At 49.1% G+C, this 21,098-nt stretch overlaps 1 protein-coding gene across 1 annotated transcript; it reads right to left on the bottom strand.

The window, feature by feature from the left end:
* Positions 1 to 11,429: 11,429 nt before the first annotated feature.
* Positions 11,430 to 20,423, bottom strand: KIAA0040 (KIAA0040 ortholog). Its single transcript, XM_058808587.1, has 2 exons — positions 20,380 to 20,423; positions 11,430 to 14,815 (listed from the first exon to the last, which is right to left on the bottom strand). Exon 2 carries the CDS (start codon positions 14,702 to 14,704, stop codon positions 14,369 to 14,371), a length of 336 nt encoding a protein of 111 aa, XP_058664570.1. The 5' UTR covers positions 14,705 to 14,815; positions 20,380 to 20,423; the 3' UTR covers positions 11,430 to 14,368.
* Positions 20,424 to 21,098: the final 675 nt, after the last annotated feature.

Below are 21,098 nucleotides of genomic sequence, written 5' to 3'. Positions count from 1 at the left end.
AGTCATTAGCCCAACCAATGTGACAGCCAACTGAGTGACAGAAGATACCACCACTGGCTCATGGAATAAGATGGAGGCTCCCTTAGACAGGTATGAGAATAAATCACACAGACTCCATTTTCTTCTTGGTGGAAAAAGCCCATTCTTTATTCACATAACTCCTTTTTATACAGTTTTACAGACCTTGGGGGGGACTCCCATTGGTCAGAAGCTTTCTTACCAATTATTGGTTAGTAACAAATTGTTATTCTGTGTTGATTGGTCACTCAAACTCTTGGTGTCCATGTGCAGGGACAGTTTGTGAGAGATAGTTCTCATTTTTTTTAACAGTGTGAAAACAATTTATACAGGTTCTAGTTGTTTTTTTACCCCAGAATAGATTGTTATGCTAATGAGCTGCTCACACCAGGATTGCTTTCACATGGGCACTTGCCAAATGCTAGCTTAACAAGGCCAGCCACTGAGTCCAGGAGAGGAGGTTTGATTTCAAGAGGCCTTTTAAAATAATTTTTCCACTTTACTGTAGGAGAGATACACCTCGTCTGGTGGAGACCCCAAGGAAATAGAGGTGGGCAGTGAAAATGGCATGATCACCTTCTGGATCTGAAGCCACTGACATCTGGGCAGAGGAGCAAGAAGGCAAGCACCAGAGTTGTGACAGGTGAGATGTAGCAGCACTAGAGGGAGCTGAATGGAATTCAAACTCCTTCATCAATTTTACTTGTTTTGGTAAAGCATCTCCTGCTTTGCACACATTTTTAGTGAGGTGAAAAATCCATGTAATTCTTACTAATGTGGATGAACAGGTCTCCAGCTCAGCTTAAGACTGAGTCCTGTTGTGGACAGGCTCTAAAGCAAGGACCAGTTACTGTTAGTACAGAGAACCACAGCCAAAACTCAAACATCATAACTATCTGGAATGTGTAATTCATGCCTTGCCTTGAAAACTATATCCAAGCATTTCTTGGGGGACTGTTGTAGCATTTCCCAACGGGACAGGGGGCTCATACACATTTCAGACAGATAATCGTGGCAGAGTGTTTGTTAAAAAGGAAAAACATGTTCATTTGGATAATAACATAAATTAAGAAACCTGTGGGCAATCAAATCCTCCAAACAGTTTATTTGCTCATTGTCCTTTGGTAACAGGGAGTCTCCATTGGAAGGGTGTTTGCAGCTGAGTCTGCAACTAGATTGGGAAACTTCTTGAACCACTGTCTTAATGAAATTTTACAATTCAGCAATCCATCTGTGACTGTGAGTACAGAAGCAGTTTCTACTGACTGCTGACAAACATGTGCATTTCTTCACAAAAATTACCTGGAGGAATATTTGGGGTGCTCAACTCAGGATGTTAACCAACACATTTAAGCATATAAATTAGACTAGACATAACAGGAGATGCGTTGGGGGAATTTTTGGGAATATCTGAAGCTCTCACATGGGGGGGATCAGTCAATCCCCTACTTTTTAGCTGGTTCATTGTCTCGAGCCAGCTCATGTTCTCACTGGTGCAGATGTCTGAGCAGCTCCTGCAGCACACAGGGAGCTCAGTAGTGAAGAGCAGAGCAGCTCAGTCTGTACTCAGCTGCAGTGCAATTAGACCTAAAGAGAAAACTTGATTTTCATATCACACAAGAAAATAATTTGCTTGGTTTTTCTTGCCACAGGTGAGCATCTCATATTGCTAACGAGCTGAGCTGTGATTTATTCAAATTCCCAATTCCCAGCGTGTGCTGCTCTAGGGTGGTACAAACAAGCCTCAGCATCTTTCATTACAATGAAAAGTAATGTGTTTTTATCTCACAAAAGAGCTGAGATTAGTACATGCAGGTGGTACATCACAACTTTTACCATAGCTAATGTGTGGTAAATCACAGTGCAGCTAAGCTGGTGTGTGGTAAATTACACTGTGGCTGTTGTGCATTTGTGCCCTGGAATTTAGAGGCTCCAGAAGCATAAAAAATGCTATTCCAATAATTTGAGAGGCATCTGCAAGACCTTCACTGCTCAGGCTGTTAAGATGTATTTAGTAGTTCAGTGAATTAAAAAATCCTAATAAACCAAACAAAAATAGTTGTTCTCTGTAAAGGTCGTGGGTTGTATGGCTGTCCTCAAAGGGCCCACATTACTTTTGGCTGTTGTCTTGTGGTATAAAACTAGGACTCCTGAAATCTAGTGATGTGCTTCCATCTGAGAATTGGAACAGGGAAAAGACTGTAACAGTGGAAGGTATTTGAAAGTGACAGAGACCTGCATTTCACAGATCCTGGGCAGGTGATTTGGGGTTTTATTTTGGTTAATTCCCAAAACAACTGAGGCAAGATGTTGTGAGCTTCAGAAGGCAGGTGAAGATCACCTAGCTGTGAGGGGGAGACCTAAACCCCAGCTGAAATACTGAATTGGGCACCCCCCCACACTTGCTAGTTCAGACCCACCTTTGGCAAGAAGTAAAGGATGAGAGGTGGAAGAAATGAGCAGGGCCCATGAGGAGAAGGAGTAAGAGTGTCCTGTTTGGACCCCCATGCTTTTCCCTGAGCTGTTCACAGAAAGCAGCAGCCCATCTCACCCAGTGCAGGGCAGAGGATGTCTGACCCTGCCAGAGCTCATGTCATGTGTAGATATGGTTACCAGACTACCAAGAATGGCAGGGAATGAAAGCAGTCAGCACACCTATTTTATCCTCCTGGCACTGTATCCAGCAGTACAAAATGATTTGGCTCCACAAATAACAAAATGGTGACTCACTTAAGTAGCTGTTATTTACACTGCATGATGAAAACAGAGTTTACAGCTAAAGATAAAGCTTCTGTTAGATTTACTAGTTTGGGCTGGAGAGAAAAAACAAGCAAGGGGTTTTGGATATGCAAAACCCCTTTTAGGTCTTTAGCCATACAATCATTTCCCAAATTTCATTTGTTTTTCCAAATGTATCTGATAGTCTAATAAAACAGTGGTGGCCCCCTGCACCCATGGCAGCTGCCTTTAAGAGCAGTGCTGTGAGGCTGCAGCCTCTGAGGCTGCCCTTGCCATCCCTTGCTTCTTAAGGGTGGATTTGGTACCCCTTAGCTCCCTCTCCTGTCCAGCTGCAGACACATACCGACTGAACTTGTCTGAGGAGGTTTCTGGGTTGTTTCACTCAAAGCAGTTGTTTGGAGCTCTCCCAAATGAAGCAGAAGTTCATTAGATAATGGAATACCCTTAACTCATGAGGCTGGTGTAAGGTGCTCTTCAGTTGTAATGAATTTACAGCATTTTAAACAGCATGGGCTGTGCTCTACAGTGCTACTGTTCTTGCTCTTACATTTGGTGTTTTGATTTCTTCCTCTCTGCCTTTTTATCTGCTTTAAGCAGTAACACTGTGCAGCATTTCCTGGGAGGAGCCAGCCTGCTTGACTTTTCTCATTTATCTAAGACAGACAAAGCATGGCCTTGTGTTTTTCTGTGGCCCTTTTGTGACTGCATCATTTCACTAATGCATTATAATTTTTGTTCTGCTTATCCTCAGAGCATTCTTCAGGGCCAGGCTTTTGTAGCCTGGTTTGCACAGAAAAGACAGACAATAACATCCCCATAGTCCTCCAGGGAGATTTGTTGAAGAGCAAGCAATTGAGATAAAATATTATTTTATAGTTTGATATAAACTCAGCTGTACTTCAGGGCTGGAGCACTCTTCCCTGGACGTCAGCACTGCCCACCAAGGACCTCCTCTGTACAACTTGGAAAGCCACTAAAACCTTACTCAACAAATTGTTTCCTTAAGGTGTTCCTAAAATATACAGAATATAGCAAGCACAGGATGAAGATTAGGGAGAAGCTGCTTCCAATGTTGCTACTTTCAACACATTTAAAAATTGGATTTATCTTGAGGGAAGTACTGCAGCCCCCTTGTTGGTACCTCATAAGACACTTTTTGATGACTGTTGTTGACTGGAAAACTCTTTGATGCCAGTGAAGAAGCTGGTATCCCATATCCAGCACAGACTGAACTGTAAAGCTCTGGGTTTCTTTCTATCCCTGTATTACTAAAGAAAACTGAATCATGACAGCAACAAAGCCTGTGAAGTCTTTCTTGATGTGCAGTGGGGGAATAAAGGGTAGAGGCTCTCAGCAGGCCACATGAGAGCTGTGCTCCAGGACTGGGGCATGGAGCCTAAACCTGTCCTATGTGTGAGTGCTGCTCAGAGCTGAGCCTGATGGACACTCCTGGGCAGACATGTGAGGAGCTCCTGGGCACTGCACAGCTGAGCTAATTGCTGGGCCCACAGAACATCCCAAACCACATCTGTAGAAGGTTTGCAGGGTTTGGCCTAGGACTCTGCTGCTTGCCAGCTGTGGAGGCCACCGGTGAACTTTCAGGCAGCTGCAGTTCAGCCCAAGACTTGCACTTCAGTTTGTCTTTTATTTCTGCAGTGGTGTAGCAGGACTTCCCCTCTGCCACAGAAGATCTTATCTGTTCCATCAGCTGGTGCAACAGCTCAGGGCATCTTCCCCCCTTGCAGCAATGTGCTAATTGGTGAGATAACCCAAGATAGCTGTACTGTAGTGAATTATCTCTGGTACCTGGGAGGTGGAATTCCCAGCTGACCACAAACATCTTGCCTTGAGAGCAGATTGAAGGGAGATAAGCCTTGACTGACAGACATTTCACTTTACAAACTATAAAAGCTACACAAAACTTTGACAAAGGAGAAGTCTTTTGCATATTCCTTGGAAATGTGTGAGGACCTCTCCTCAAGGTTTGGGAGCTGGCCCTGAGTTACTCTTCTGGAAATTGTGTTGAGTTCCATTTCTTGCAGCCCTTGGGGACCATATCCTTGTGCCAGCTCCCAGGCAGTGGGGAAGGCCAGCAGCTGTGGGGGCACAGCAGGAGCTGTGCTTTCTGTGCTTCTCTCCCAGTACCCTTGTCCATAGCAGCTTCCCAAGGTGAAGTGCCTCCTCCTGCTTTGCTCATGGACAGTTTTTCCTGCTCTGCTCACACAGTGAGCTTCCTCTGCCTGTATCACAGACTGCAGAATAGAAATGCCTCCAGTGACATGTGCACCATTTACCTGGCCAGGGATGGCAGCAGGCTGCTGCAGGTGCACTGTGACATGAGCACTGACAGAGGCAGAGGGACACTGAGTGGGGCTCTGCTCCTCTTCCTGCTTTTTGATCCATGTAATAACGTGGACATGATACAAATGTTAGTTGAGGCTCCTTTCTCTCTGCTGCACCCCTGTGTTTCAGCTCCTTCCTGAATGCAGTAGCATGTCTCAGGGAGGGCAGTGGCTGCTGGTGGGGTTATGTCTGTGTACAGTCAGTGCAGCTCAGCTGATGCCTGTTGGTGTTCTCATTGCTACTGCTGTGAGCATCCACCTCAGCTCTGGCCACACAGGAGCTGCTGAGTGACCTAAAGGAATCTGAAGGCAAAGGCATGGATGCCTTGAGGTGGGGAGTGTGTGTGAATATGGAGCAGTGAGGTCTGAGGTTCTCTGATAGCAATCTCCCTAAGCAACTGGAGAAAAATATTAGCTTTTTCACCTTTCAGTGATAAGCAATTTTTTTTCCACTGAAATAAATTGTTGTGTGTTACTGTCATGCCCCTCTGATCTTGGCGAAGTTTAGAGACCCAAATGCATTGTGGGTCTTGTCTAAGCTTGTTTTGTCTAAGTGTTCAGATCATGCTCAGATTTGTGGGAAGTAAAGTAAACTGTAAAATTTGTAAAATTAGATATTTTTCCCAATGCTTATGTGCAGCCAGAAAATGCAGTGTGTGAATCAGAGAATCCAGGATTAAATAGGGCAAAGTTTTGGAGCAAGAGTCTTTAAATGTTCTGGGAAAAATAATATTGCAACACAGCCAGTCTTGTGCTGGTTAAGGTTGTTTGTTTCTTCTGATATTTCTGTCTCTTACCAGAAACTGAGATAAGACAGCATAAGCTTGGCAAATTGTCATGAAGCCTCAAGCAGAGAAGGAGGAGGCAGGAAATAGCTGATTTTACCAAAATGGTCATGGGGTGAGAGTCTAAGACTGCAAAGGTGAACAGGCTTCCTACTTTAAAGAGTAATTGTCTTTTATTTCTGGGTCTTGACAAGCTGTACAACCTCACAAGCAGCAGCTCCATCTGCTATGAACTCCATGTGGATTTGTGGGCAGCCAGAGAACCTGTGAGTTCCTCCAGGTTGCCTCAAGCAGGGAGAGATCCAGGCTGTCAATGGGGAATTGCAGAGGCAGTGCTGGTGGGGAGGGCCTGGTTCTGGTCCTGTCTCTGCACAGGGAAGCAAATGCTGGCACCTGGGTATTTGTCTTGCCAGTAGAGTGGGAGCTCCTTAGGTCAGGATGGATCAGATGTGGTTCTCTTTGAGGAGAAAAGCTCAGGGAGACTGAGGAGAGTGTGTCCATGTGCTCCTGTCTCATGCTGAACACAGGAGAAGGAGTTGCTTGTTCATGGGGAAGAGAGGGCTCTGTGACCCAGGGAAATGCCTGAAAAGGCAAGTTGGGAAGTTTCTATGAAAAAACTGATGGGGCAGCAGCTTCTGGGGCTTCCCAGCTAAGAGGAAATAAAAGCGCTTTTTATCCAGATGGGAGTTTGCTCAACAGCAGTGCTGGCTTCTGCCACTGGTAAATCCTTGTTGTGTCCACAGTCTTCCATTTATGCTTTAATACCTTTTTGCCATGAGGTTTATATTTTTAGTTGGGAGGATCCACCCTTCTAATAGAGATTTAGAGATTTGTGGGCACACCTATCCTGTGCTGTGGCTTTCCCCTGCCAGGCCTGCTGTGTCCCACCTGAAGGGTGAGTAAGCCCTCAGGCTGAGCAGCTGTAGTAACTTAACTGTCTGTGTCTTTGATCTCTTCTTTTAGGGGATGCAAGGACCCCCCACAGTGGCTGGAAGTTCACAACATGGGAAGGGGACAATGATGTGGCTCTCAGCAGCTGTGCCCTGACACACCACAGTGCATGGTGGCACAAGAACTCCACCTGATCAACCTCAGTGAGAAGCACGAGGAGAGCAATCACTGTGAGGTGAGCAGCAGAGCTGGTGTGATGATTATCTCTCCATAGCCTGGAGAAAACAAACACACAGAGCTGTGTTCCCTTTCTGTCTTTCCTTGAAGCAGGAGGGATTGCCCTCCAACTCATTTCATTAGAAAGCAAAATGATTAATAACAAAACTTACACTCTTACTCTCTCCTCCCTGGATCCAGAGGACCTGAGCTCATGGTTCCCTGCTTCTTGTGGGCAGAGATCCTTGAGGTGGAGCTGTCTTGGTTTCTGAGGGGAACACCTAAAGGAGCACTCACTAGGAACCACACTGGGTGCTTGCTCACTGTCTGATGTAGCCTTTCCCTTGGGTTTTAGTGCACACCTTGGGGTACATCTCGCTGTACAGGCTTAATTTGGATTCAAGGTGGCTCAGTCCTGTTTTGTTCCAAGCTAGACAGAGGTTTGATCTATATTAATAGTGTCTGAAAGACTGATTATAGTTAAAGTCTCTGGTTATTGGAGGGTTAAATGGTATTTGAGGTGGGCAGTGGTAGACTCCTAGCACCTGGTCTGGGCACTTTAGTAAGAGAAATGTCTTGGTCTTTTCCCAGGGTGTGAACTGGGAGTCATGGAAAGGACATGAATTCTCCATCTCTTTTATCTGTCCTCAGTCTTCCAGTAATGAGCCAGTCCTGGGGAGGAGGAAGAAGTCTTTATCAGAGAAGAGGAAAAAGATTAGGGCTTAAATAGAACTCTGCAGAACAACCCAAAGATAATGTTTCAGTATTTCTTAACAAAGTTTGATTCAGACAGCTTTCTCCAATGCAAAGGAGACAAAGCTGACCAGTGTGCACCCAGGGACATCTGGATCTGCAGGCTAACCTGCTAGCAGCCTCTGGAGCTCCTGGAGGGTGATGTTCCAGATTCTGGGAGGGGGCTGGTGGGGGATCCTGCTTGAAGATACTCTGGTTGGCTAAGCATGACAAGGACCTGCTTGATGCAATACATGCAACTTCTATGGACTTTATGTCAAACAAGCCTTAACACATGTTGTTCTTCTGGAGCCTGGGCTGCAGACTCCTCTTAATTCTGTCCTTCTCTGGAGCCATCCACTTCAGACTTCCAAAAGTAAATTTGAACCTACTAACAAATAATAGCCCCCTAATTTACATCAGAGTGAACTCTTCTGAGACTTATCACCTCTCCCTGTTTTGGTCTGCAGTTCTCATTATCTGGGCACATTCCCTATTCTTCCTGCAGAACTGGGTTTTGGGAAACACTGCCAGTCTGCTGGCCAGGCTCATTAATCCATGTGTGTTCTGTAGACTGGGTTCCAGTATCACATCTCTGCTGGTTAAAATCTTGCTATTTTGCTTGTGTCATTTTTCCCAGCCCAAAGAAAATACAAAGGAGTTGTGCAGTAGATTGATGTTCACTCTCCAGGATGAGGCCCAGAACAGGATGAATGTGAGGTCCACTCTCCTCCAGGCTCTGCTCACCATCCCAGACCTACCTCTCTGTACTGCTTGCTTACAGACAATTAACCAAATTCCCTATGTGACTGTTCCATTTGCTGCCTTCTGCTTTTTCATCAGTAGTGTGGCAGGGAGTGATGCTGAAATGATAACACTTGTCATCCACCTCTAAAATGAGCATCCCTTGGAGTTAAACTAATCCTGTGTGCCCCAGTGCATGGTTTCACATTTGACTGCCTTTTAAATTTTTTTTATTTTACTCACAGCCATAAAAGGTGAGGGTTCTTGGTTTTGTTTTTTTTTTTGTGGTTTTTCTTTTTTTTTGGGGTTTTTTTTTTTGGTTTTTTTTTTTTTTCCCTGAGAAGATATTAAAATTCTGGACAATCAGCTCCAGCCAGGGAAGAAGTATGAGCTAACCAAATGCTGCTTGGTCAAAGGCTTCCTTGTCTGGGCACACTGGGACATGGTTGTCCCATGTCTTAATGGCTTTTTCTATTGCAGTGCTAAGCTGAGTAATACATTTTAAAGAATCCTTCCTAGACTTTGCAGAAAGTAATACATCACAAATAAAGGAGGTCTTAAATATTTCTGTCTTCCTTGCTTTGGATGGTAGAATTGTTTTTCTTCCTATTTAAGCATTTTGCATGAAATGGAAGCATTACCCAGGTCTGGAGTGGGACTTTGCAGATTAGGTCTTTGGGGTCTGCTCCAAAACCAAAAACCAAAAAAAAAAAAAAAAAAAAAAAAAAAAAAAGATAAAAAAGGGGATTGTGCTCTCTTTGTGACTTGCTTTGTGAAGTGCTTAACTGACCTGTGCTTGCTAGGACCTGGCTGAGGAGAGCCAGCCAGAGCGCTGTGTCTCAAAGGTGAGGACTGAATTCTTCACAGTACTTTCAGGGCTGTGCCTCTTAGGTGGGCAGGTGAGCAGAGACTCATCTGAGCTGTGTTAGGCTATCCAAGCCCTGGTTTGGGGGAAGGAGGAGACTAATGGTGAGAGGAGTGGAAGGGAAAGTTGCACTTGAAGTGTTTTGCAGGCTCTGTGCTAAGAGCCTGAGAGAAGGACATGGGAAAGCATTGAGGGCTCTTTACTGTGAAGTGTTTTCTCCCTGTTGCCCACTTGTCTGTAGGCAAGGACAGATTTCAGTTTGTTATTCAGTTAAAGGGCTCAGTGAAGTCATCAGGAAGGTGGCTGAGAGGGAGAGGAGGACTAATCTCACAGACAGCCACTCTAAAAGTAAGCCTATGCTCTAAAAAACAGCAGGCATTATTGTTACCTGTGACTTTTTCCTGTGCAGCAGCGAAACATAATCCCATCCTAAAGCTGAATCCCCCCTGGGAGCAGGGAGTATTCTTTGTGGTTTAAGTTTTGTTTTTGAGCTAAAGGCACATGAGGCACCTTATTTGCAATTTCTGAGGAGACTCTGTCTGGCACTCCTAATGTTCCTCTCTCACCAGGAAGGGCAAAGTGAGATCTGCTGGAAAAGCGCTGCAGAAAGTCAATATTCCCGAACAGCCACAGGATGGCATCATCTCTTCAGGCAGGACAGACTTCCCGTATCCAGCTGGCCTCTGCTGGAGGGAAAGGACCTTTTTGGGGTTAACTAGAGCCTGTGCTACAGCCGGGGAGGCTGGGACTGCTCAGATAATGCAGTTTGTTTGCCTTGAGGGACTGGCTGTTCTGGTTTTGAGGCTCAGGATGGTTGGGGTAGTGCCATAAAAATGTCATATCCCTTTGCTACCCTTGTTCTGCCATAATATGTGGCCCTGTAACAGTGATGTTGGAGGGCCAACACATTCTGAAAACCTCTGCCTTGCTCTGAGATCATCTAAAAGTTTATATACTGATTTGCAACACATTTAGGGCAGAATTTGAATCCCATAAGGATCCTCACTGCTTTGGCATTGCTGTGTTGATGAGGATTGTCCTGTAGCTGGGTCCTACCAGCCAGGACCTACCTGTTGTGATATATCTGCTGTTTTCTGGGACCCCAGAGAAATGTTTTCACCCAGAGAAATGTATTCCCCCATGAAGAGGAGGGAGAGGATGCCTCTTCCCAAAGATACTGTGTTTCTGTGTTGTTGTGATTTGGAGAGAAGCCTGAAGTGTCTTCCTGTGCTGGACACTTGGCTGGAAAGCAGTGCAGTTACTTTTGGTCACTGCTCTGTGCTTTGTTGGCTGAATAAGTAGTGGAATGGTCAGTGAGGATCCAATTTTTCCACCATAGAGCGATGTAATGGGCATTTTTGCTTCCCTTCAATCTTTAGGCTGCTCCAGGATGCTAAACTTCACCTCAGCCACTGCATATCTCTAACCTAGGACCCTGGAACTATCCTTTCCCCGTGCAACTCAGGCTATCCAAGAACACCTTGCCCCAAATCCAGTGTCTAACATCTGGAGAGAGGCAAGAAGCTCCTTTTTACTCCAGGAAGTGAGCCTCTGCCATTTCTAGATGCTCATCTGTGCTCCTGCACTCCTCTTTCCCCAGCCTCTTCCGGAGCCTCAGCTTTGTGGGCAAGGACCAGCTTGGTGCCTCATCCGGATTAGCAGCAGGTTTTTTTTTTTTATTTTTATCATGGAGGCAGAGCTCCATGGTGCAGGATTTGGAAAGGCTCTGCCCAGCAGGCTTGCAGACACCATGAAATATTTGTCTGATCAAAACCAACTGGGGTTAACTAGTTCTGTGCTGCTGATCCTCTGTAAGAAAAAACAAACCTACAGCCCACCTCCCACAGCACAAACCTTTTGTTCTTCCCACTACTTCTTGCCCTTGGGTAGAGCAGCTTGGCTGTGCTCATTAACAAAGCAAGGCCATTAACTTGATTAAGTTAAGCTGTTTCTTAAAAAAAAAAATCTCTAAGCTGCACAGCCTCTGCTCTGAGCTCTCCCTGTGTCTTATCTACAGCCAGGACACAGGTACGAGAAAGATTTCCCCAGCAAAATAAACACATGACCAAGAGATGGAAATACAGTGTTTGTTTGCAGTTTAAGAGTAATTTATTTTTCATTAAAAAAAAAAAAAATTGCACAAGATTTGTTTTGTTGTTGTTCCCTGTTGCATGGACTTGTTCAGGAAAATGGAAGGTTGATACTGAAATGCAGCTGTGGGAGGCAGGGCTGGGGTGTCTGGAGAGCAGGGACCGTGCATTGGAGTTTCTGTACTGTGCATTTCTGCCCCCTTGGTAATGTGGGTGCTGCAGGGTTCCAGCTGCCCAGCTGGTGGATAACAGGTTCCAGTGCACCTCAGGCTTTGCTGCTCTTTTGCTTTTTCCTCCAGAAGCAGCTGATTCAGTGGATGGTTTGGCCCAAACAGCAGACACCAAGGAAGCCAGCCCTGTTCTTTAGGGAGTGTGGAGGCTCAGACCATCCACTGGCTGGATGGATCAGGGCAGGGTTGTATCCTGGTCCCTCCCTGCCCAGCCCGAGGTGGCTTGAATGATGACTTTGGGGAGCCCTTGAAACTCAGACCTAGCTCTGAACTCCCCAAAGCCTGGATCTGGAGATGTGTGTGATCCACAGGTCACATTTTCCTGGCAGTTCTCTGGTTCTTGCAGGAATTGGTGGCCTTCACTTGAAGAGTTACTTGCTGTGCTTTCTGGAGAAAAGCCTTCCTGCAGGAAGCCCTGCAAAGCCTCCACACCAGGCAGGCTGTACTCTGACAGTGCTCACTGCCTCAGTGCCCCTGCTTGTTTGGCTGAGCCTCTGGCCTCCCACTGTGTTTCCCTTTACTCTGATTTTTTTTTCTTTATTCCTCCAGGCAGCACCACCCTGCCTCCAGGGCTGCTCCTGCCTCTGGATCACAGCACCTGCATGGGCTCCTCTGGCCACCTGGTGAGCGTGGAGACAGGAGGGCTGAGAAAAGCACTTGGATGGGGAAAGGAGGGAAGGAAGAAGGCATAATACAAGTGCAGTGCTATTTCTAGCCAGTTCTAGGATCTTGGCTAGACTGGGAGCTTGGGACAGAGATCAGAGCTATTTCTCCATTTCCTAGCATGACATGTGGCAAATCCTAATTTTTATACCATTATATGTTGCTTCCTGTTTTGGAGCAGAAGGGAGTCACTAATTTCAATGGTGACAAAGCAAACTGGAAAATAAGGCACATATGGGGTCCATTTAAAGGGCTGTGTGAGGAGGAGCCCAGCCTCATGGCTGTTCCCAGCACAAACCCTGTGACAACATGCAGCCAAACCCTGTGACATGATGTGGCCATCACAGCCCTGCCTGCATTGGACAGAACAGCCTGTGCTGGGACTGGGTGGCACAAACAGCTGCTTCCAGCTGGTGGGTTTGTCCTCCAAGTGAGGGGAAGGTGGCATCACCCTTGCCTGGGCTGGAAGCAGCTGTGCCCAGCAGCTCTGTCCAGGCTTGCCCACGTGGGTTTGGCTGCTTGTTCCCCAGATGCCTGGCTCTGGCTGGCAGCTCTGGGCTCCTCCAGCAGCTTAAGAACTGCAAGAAAATGGAAGGAAGACATCCAGTGTACAGACAGGGCAAAACTCAGATGTGATGAGGCTTCTCATCACACACATGCATCCCTCAATGGAAAAAGAGACTGAGGAGACAGAGCCTGGTGGGGCAGAGTGGGGAGCACAGGAGACTCCCACCTCAAGGGACATAGGATGGGAACACGGGGCAGGTGGGAAGCAGAGCAGGGATGAGAGCTGTGTGTGGTCCTGTTAGCTGATGTGCCCAGCTGAACCATCTTTCCAGAACATGAGGACAGAGAGAGGTGCATGGTCTGCCTGTATAATGTATCCTGTGTAAGGGATGGCTGCACATGGAATTTACTTTGCTTCTACAGCACATTCAAAATCCCAGAGCTGGTCAGTCTGACAGGCATCCAGAAATGTTCAGTGCAGCACACAGAGCTGGCATCAGCTGGGGCAGTACCTGCTCATGGGTCTGTGTGTCTGACACATGGCACAAGGGCTGCAGGGAGAGGTGATGGCTGAGTGTGCCAGGAAACCATGTCTGCTGCTTCAATACTGCTTCCATGTCCCTGGCCCTGCTCCAGAGGGGCCTTTGGTCCTGCTCTTCTTTAGTAGTCATTCAATAAATAACTCTAATGCCCATAGCAAAGCTTTTACACAGCCTCAGGTTGTGTTTCTGCTCTTGCAGTAGCATGGTGAGCTCTTTAATTGCAAGTTTGTACAAAAGAGTCTTTCAAGGAAGGTGTTTTCTTAAGTGCTGGTGCAAAAGGGCTGGTCTGGCAGCCTCCTCCCTCCTGCCTGCCTCTAGCCTAGATGGCAAGGTATCCTTCTGCTGTGCTGCCTTAGCATGGTGTCTGAGGTCTCTAAGGTTGTGCTGAGGGCATCTAGCTTCAGGTGCTCACAGGAGACTTTGGTTTGGTGGCCTGGTAGATGGCACATCTTTGAGCTGTGGGGTAACTCAGCCTTGAGCCCATAAAGCAAGCTGGGTTTGGACAGACCCTGGACAGTGAAGCTGTGCCACCCCCACAGCAGGGCAAGCAAAGGAGGTGTGGCTGTGCCTGCTTCACTCACAGCAGTCTGTGCTGTGCAGGGGGAACATGCAGGTGGGTGAGCATTGTCCTGTGCACCCCTGTGTGTGTGCTGGCAGCTGAGTGCAGAGGGAGAGCCTGGCACACCCGTCACTGTGTGCCAGCCCCACGGGTGTGCGCTGTGCTTGTGGCAGGAGGAACACAGGACCTGGAGGCAGGTCACCCTTGTGTGCTCACCTGTCCTTTGCAGGGGTCTGTGCCCCGGGGCATGCTGTCATGGTGGGGGAGAAGAGGCTTGCACAGCCTGTGCCTTGTTCCCTGCTGGCCCTTCAGCATGCTGGGGTCAGCCTCTGTCGAAAGTCACCACAAAGTGGCAGCAGCTTTGGTATCTCCTTGCCCCTCCTGGTGCACAGGTGAAAGGAATGGTGGCATCTCAGAGGAGAGGACCTGAACACCCTCCTGTCTGCTAGATGGGTAAGGAGGGTCTCTTGTCCAGCAAGAGCAGCTTGGGCTGAGCTGAAATCCACAGGTCCTCCTCATCCTGCTTCTTCTTCTTCTTCTTTTTCTTCTTGTTCCTGTCAGCATGCAGCTGCCCATTGCTGCTGGAGCCACCTTTCCCTGTGCTTCCTCCCCTCCTTCTGCAGAAGCAGCAGTGGCAGCAGATGAAAATGAAGGCCAGGATGACAACAAAGGGCAGACCCAGGAGCACGGCCAGGCAGACGGTGTTGAAGACGCCTTCCTCATGCTTGGTACGGATGAGCTCCAAGATGGAATTAAAGAAAGAGCTGATCTGCTGCTGCATGTCAGCTCCTGAGTAGGCTGCCTGTGCTGCTCCCTCTGCTTGAAAGGCACCTTGAGATATGCTCAGCTCCTGTAAGCGCTAGTGGGCTCCACAAGAGTCCTTGGATGGTGCCTGCAGAGACAAGAAACCATGTGGATCAGGTGCCTGCTGCCTCAGCAGTTTTCTCCATGGAGCTGCCAGAAGCCTCAGCAGGGTAAGATGTCTCCTGCCTTTGAGGGACCTGGAGCCATGGGGGATGGACCGTGCTGCCTGCTATGTCCCTCTGGGTGTCTTCATCTGAGAAACACAGCCTCCTATCTCCTGGGGTTTGTTCTTGATTGTGGGGATGGGTGAGGAGGGCTTTAGGCATCCTTACTTACCTAGGAATTTAGCCAAGCACAAATCCTGCCCCTTTGGGTTTACACATCAGCCCTGGCTGAGCTATCACAGCATGGAGCTCTTATTAGCCTTTTGCAGGGCATGTTTTGTAGCAGATGAAATACTGTCTGCAGGAGAAGCTCTCCTGTCTAGGAAAGGACTTGCCTGATGCAGACCAGTGACCATTGTGGAGACATAGTACTGCCACAGGAGCCAGGACTGCACATGTCACAGGCCCCTCCTTATTCCCAATCCTGGGACAGGGTACCTTTGGCCAGGCTGTTCCTCAGGGCCCATGGTCTGGGATGGGCAGCACAGAGGCAGGGTCTGTTCCTGCTGCCCTGGCACCCTGGGCACTGCCAGCAGGTTTGGGGTGGGGGCTGTGGCTGAAGCCCCTGTGTTTTGGATGAGGACTGTGGTCAGTGAGACTCACAGGTGGTGGAGCCCAGTGAGCAGCCCTGCACCCACAGCTCCAGGTACCCAGGGCTGGCCACAAAGGCAGCAGCAGGGGAGGATAAGGGTTGGCTGGGGTGGAGGAGCTGCTGCTGCTGCTGTGCCTTACCTGGGAATTGCTCCAAGGGTTTGGGTAGGGCTGAGAAGCATTTCTGTGGCTTGACGTAAGGTTTTCCTCTTCCCTCAGGGAGGGAGAAGTGCTGCTGAGTGCCAGGGCTCTGAGGGAAGCCCTCCTGCAGGGGCAGGGAGCTGCTGCCTCTGCTCACATCTTTCTTCCCCTCCTGTGGCCAGGCAAAGCATCTGAGTAGAGCAGGGGCCTTTGTGCTGCGAGTTTGCAGCTCTGGTTCAACACAGGGGTCACTAAATCAGAGCTTGTACAGATGAAGAGCTGGCAGGGGCAGTATCAGGCTCCAACACCCTATTTCACCCTTGCTCAGCAGTGTCTTTGCCAGCCTTTGGGATTCAAACCCTGCAGCCTCTTGAGGGAATGCTTAAATCCCCACGTGCCCAGGAGGGGAAACTGAGGCATGGTAAAAGGGAAACCAAAAAACTTGAGAGGTACAGCCTGAACACCAAAGATGTCCTACAAGGGTTGCTCCATCTGTCCCCTGTAACTCCTCATCTTTTCTTCTGGCAGCTCTCACAGACCTTGGGGACTTTGAGGGAGGGACAGGAAAGGAACCCAGGCTGGTTTTGGCTGAATCCTCCTTGTCTGCACCACTGCCCTTCCTTGCTTTGCATCTCACTTATTCCTTGTTTGGGATGTGCTAAGGGATGCTCTCTTGTAGGGAGAGTTTTAGGATTCTCCAGCTAGCACCACTGTGCTTCCTCTGCCTCACTGTGCCATTACACCCCAGTCCTAAAGGAAGAACCAAGCCACCAGCCTCACCCAAAAAAGCCACAGGTCCCACCCAACCCTAACCACAGCTCTTGTGATGCTGCTTGGGCAGGAACTCCTGGGCAGCCCCCCAAAAAGCAGCTCCCAAGGGAAAACCTGCCTTCCAAAATGCTGTCCTGGGGCCTCCAGAACTGTACTGGTTTCACTGGTGTCCCCTGGCTGCTGGCATTCAGACCTGACTGCCAGGACGTCAGGAGCTGAATCCCTCAGCATAGATGCCAAACTCTCCATTTGGGATTCCACAAGTGCTCAGATTCTGTTAAAAATAAGGGGTTTATCCATGTCCCTCAGAAACAGACTGACCACTGTGGATTCATTGTTTTGATTTTCATGAGCACACAGCTGAGCTGGCCTCAGTTAGCTGGTGGTTTCTCTTTTGAACATGAATTTCTCTGGGTGCCTTTCTAAAAAATTCTCATTTGAGATTTACTGAATGAAATGCAGTGCTCTGGAAGGTGGTTTTGGCTTTGGCTGGAAGAAGTTTATTAGGATTATTGTTAATACTACTATTATTACTGGATTTTGGTCCAGTCTACTGCATCAAAACTGGCTGTTCCTCACATTCCCTCATTCCACTATCCAACAGGGGACAGCCATATCATCAATATCCCCACCTGAGAAATCACAGGCTACCACTCAGAGACTCAAATCTCATACAACCTCTGCCTAGCCCCTGCCTGGAGCCAACTGGGAGCATCCCAGATCTGCTTTTGCTCACAGGGGAGATAAGTGAGAGCCATTCTTAAGGCCTGCTCCCTGTCCTGACCTTCATCTTCACTTAGGTCTTTTTTTTGGAGCAGCTGTAGTAAAGGTTACACTGCAACATAAATAAACAGAGCAGCTTTTCTTCAGTGTAATCACCCATGTGATGCAGGTTTGCCAATTATCCCTAAGTATCCTGACAGCTCATTATCCAGGCAGGAATCCAGGATGCCTGTGATACACAGGACTCCAAAAAAATAAGTAAAAAACCCATACAATCTCCAAACAACAACTGCCTTAATTTCAGACAAAACAGGATGTACACTTTTATTCCTGCACTGAACTGCTTTATATTTATTGCCTCTAAACTTCTGGGTAGGGAAGGAGGGCTGGAACTTCCTTTTAAACTTGTAATTAATTGTTTGCAGAGGAAAAAAGAATGGGGAGATAAAAAAAAAAAATGGGAAAGCCCTTTGATATGTTTCCACTTGAAACTGGAGCTGAATGCACTGCAGAGGCCCTGGCTGATTGTCACTGCTGGAGACATGTGGCCACCCTGGGCAAGCTGGATGTGCTTCCCTTGGAAGGGGAAGTTGGAGGTACCTGCCCCTGCCCTGACCAAGCAGCACCCAAATCCCAGGGCCATCTTCCAGCATGGCCATGCAGCTGGTTTTCAAATGCCTTTTCTCTCTGGTGTGTGCATTGCTTTTTGTTTCGTAGATGAAGGGATGCCTGTGTGCTAAATAATGGGATTCTTCAGTTTCATATAAAAAAAAATGGGAGGGGAGGGGAAAGTAAAAAAAACTGATGTGTTTGGAGGCAGCAACTCCAAGGGCAGAGGGGTTACCCAAGGCCACCCATTGCCAGCTGAAAACCTGAGAGCACCATGAGGAGCTGCATTTAGGAATATCCATGCTGCTGCTCAATTTGGTGTGACATCTCCCCTTGGAGATGAACATGCTGTGGTCCAGGATGGCTGTGAACTGCTTGCTGCAAGTATGTGGAGCTGCCATTGGGAGGCCAGCTGAATTTTTTGGGTCAAGATACGGGACCAAAAAACAGGGCCAGGGAGGTACTGGGAGACAGGGCTGTGTCTCAGGGAGGGCTGTGAAGCATCCTGCTAAATGAGCTCTTTGTTTTTGGTGCTGGCAGAGCCAGAGGAAAGCTGACATGGAAACTGGCCTGGGAACTGCTGTGGCCAGGGATGGATGGCTCCAGCTGATGGCAGCTCTGCACGACAGGGCTTCGTGCCACTTGTGTAAGTTTCAATCAACATTGCACATCCAGCATGAGGTTCTTTAATCCACACTGGCTTCGAAAGAGCTGGTTTGCAAGGGTGGGGAGCATCTGCCACTCCTCTGCAGTTATGGGAGGCCATGGGTGGAGAACAAGGTCCTTTTGAGGGACGGCTTGCGATGGCACCACAAACTGTTGGTGTGCAGGGCTTGCCTGGCTGAGCTGGAGAGGTAAAGGCTGCCAGCCTGTGCATGGGGAAACCAAAACAGAGGGGGTTGCCTTGGCAATGCTGGCTTGTCCACATCCTGTGCACTGCAGAGCAACCGCAGTGACTGGGGATGGAGGTAGAGTTTGCAGAACAGCTGCACTTTACTGGAACTGCTGTGCTGTGTCACTGTGGCAGAGGGGACAGAGCTGGAGGTGTTTAGCCAGTTAAGTTCGTTTAGGCCCAACCCTCAACAAGCTTTTAAGTCTTCATGAAGTTTCCTCCAACCTAACAAAGCTCAACCTGCTCCTCTCAGCTGAGATGCTGCCTGACTCAGGCAGGAGTGCTCTAAGGGGCTCCCTGCATCCACAGTGAGAGCAGCAGCAGCAGCTCTGGGGGGAACGGACCTGTGGGGTGTGCCCCAAGTATTTCTGGATTATTTCAACACTCCTGAGCTCTGTGGCCAGCTGCAACTCAGGACTTGTGGAGGTGACATGAAATCAACTGACCTACAGCCACCCCCACTTCCTTCAAACAGAAGAGAACACACTTCGTGCAGTTGATGCTAAGGAGCACAAAGCAGGAATCACATTATTAAACAACCATTTCCGTCTGTTACTGGCTTTATGTCAGCTTTATACCAACTTTCCACTGCAGTGACAGCTCTGGTTCAGGCAGGGAGAGGCTAATTTTTGTTACAGCCTCTGAGCTCCCTGATCCACCCAGCAGGGACACAGCTATGCTGTCACACAGTGGCACCTATTTTCCCCGCTTGCACCTGCAGACTTAAAGGAAAACTGGATGAAACCTGACACCGAGGGTGAGCAGTTTCCTTAGCAGGGATTGCACGTTGCTGTTTCGGAAATGGTGACTAAGAAGGGTTTTGCCGCCGGTCTCGCAGAACTCGCAGCAGGCTACAGAGACCTTCCTCAAACGTGAAAGACAAACACCAAAAGCCACCACCCAGCAAACACGAGAAGCCGAAGCTTCATCTCTTTCCCACCACCATCAAGCCTTCCTCCCAGAAGCTACGCATAAATGCTTTCATTCCCTAAAGGGAGTGATTTGGAAAACTACTGATATGGATGTTGGATAACAGGGTTAAAGTGAAACTATTTTGCAAGCTGCTGCCTGGAGCCCACTCGTCATCGCCGTCTGCACAAGCGCGGCTGCCGTCGGCCCCGGGATCACCGAGACTGTGGCCATAAGATCAGTTCTGAGTTCAGATATCATCCCTGGATGCACTGGGAGCTCCTCGGAGCCATCCTGGGCTACTCCAAACTACGGACCGGGCAGTGCTGCCGGTCCGGGCGGGCAGAGCCCCCAGCCACGGCCCTCCCTGGGCTCCATCACTTGTGGCTTTGGTTACAGGAGGCTCAGGGGGCTGCCGGAGAAACACTGGATGCCCCATCCCTGACACTGTTCGGGGTCAGGCTGGACGGTGCTTGGACCAGCCTGGTCTAGTGGAGGGTGTTCCTGCTCATGGCAGGGGTTGGAATGAGGTGTCCCTAAAGTTCCTTCCAGTCAAACCGCTCTAGGATCCCATGCTGTTCAAAGCCACAGTGGTTTTGCGCGCAGCCCCAAGAGCCCGGTGCCAGGCGGGCTGTCCCGGACATACGGCCCCGGAGAGCTGATTGTGCTCATCGCTCTTTCCCCAGACCCCGTTCTCACCCCCTCTCCCCGGGCTGCGCGAAGCAGATGATGTGGCCTTTTAAAAAAATAACTAAAAAGCGAGAAAAGCCCTGGATTTGACTAATACAGCGCCCAGGACAAAGCCCAGCCCCGGGATCGCCCTCCCGGGTACTCCCCGGACCCCCGACCTACCTCAGCGCCGCAGCCCCGTCCCGCCCGCTCGTCCCGCCGGCGTGAGGCGGCTCCGGCAATGGGCCGGGCCCGCCCGCCGCCTCCGCCCCCGGCCCGGCCTCCGGCCCGCCCGGCCCACCTGGGCTCCCCCGCCCTCGGCCGAACCCAAACTGAGGGACACACACACGCGCACACACACACACACACACTAAGGGAGTTAGGCTGGGAGAGAGGCGGCCACGGGGCACAAAGCAGCCCCGGACCTGCGCTGAGGAAAGGGAGGGAGCCGAGTGTGTGGCTCGGCGGGCTTTGGTGCAGCCAAGAAGTGTTTTTGGGAGACAGCCGGCAGGGCTTCGGGGCAGTGATGCCGCTGCTGTGGTGAGAGGGCAGGGCAGAACTCCAGCTCCCCAAAAGCAGTGCCAGGAGTACCAGCCTGCACCCCTTCACACTGCCAGCCTGCTGCCTCTCACCTGCACCCAGCACGCCATCAGCACCACCCTGCGTGCTGTCACTCCTGCCCTGCCATCACACCCACCCTCTGTCCCTGCGGCCAGGCAGGGGTGATGGAGCATCCCAGGGACTGCCCGAGGTGATGCAGCATCCAGGAGCATTGTGGCTGCTGTACAGCCGTGGATAATGATGGATACTTCAACCTGGCTGTGCAGGGTTTAGTGGTGGCCTTGGCATTCCTGGGTTAAAGGTTGGACTTGATGACCTGAGAGGGCTTTTTTGACTTAAAT

Source organism: Ammospiza caudacuta, chromosome 7 (genome assembly GCF_027887145.1).
Source record: "Ammospiza caudacuta isolate bAmmCau1 chromosome 7, bAmmCau1.pri, whole genome shotgun sequence".
NCBI classification, from domain to species: Eukaryota; Metazoa; Chordata; class Aves; order Passeriformes; family Passerellidae; genus Ammospiza; species Ammospiza caudacuta.
Note: the sequence above shows the minus strand (reverse complement) of the source record. Positions and strands in the feature narration are given on the sequence as shown.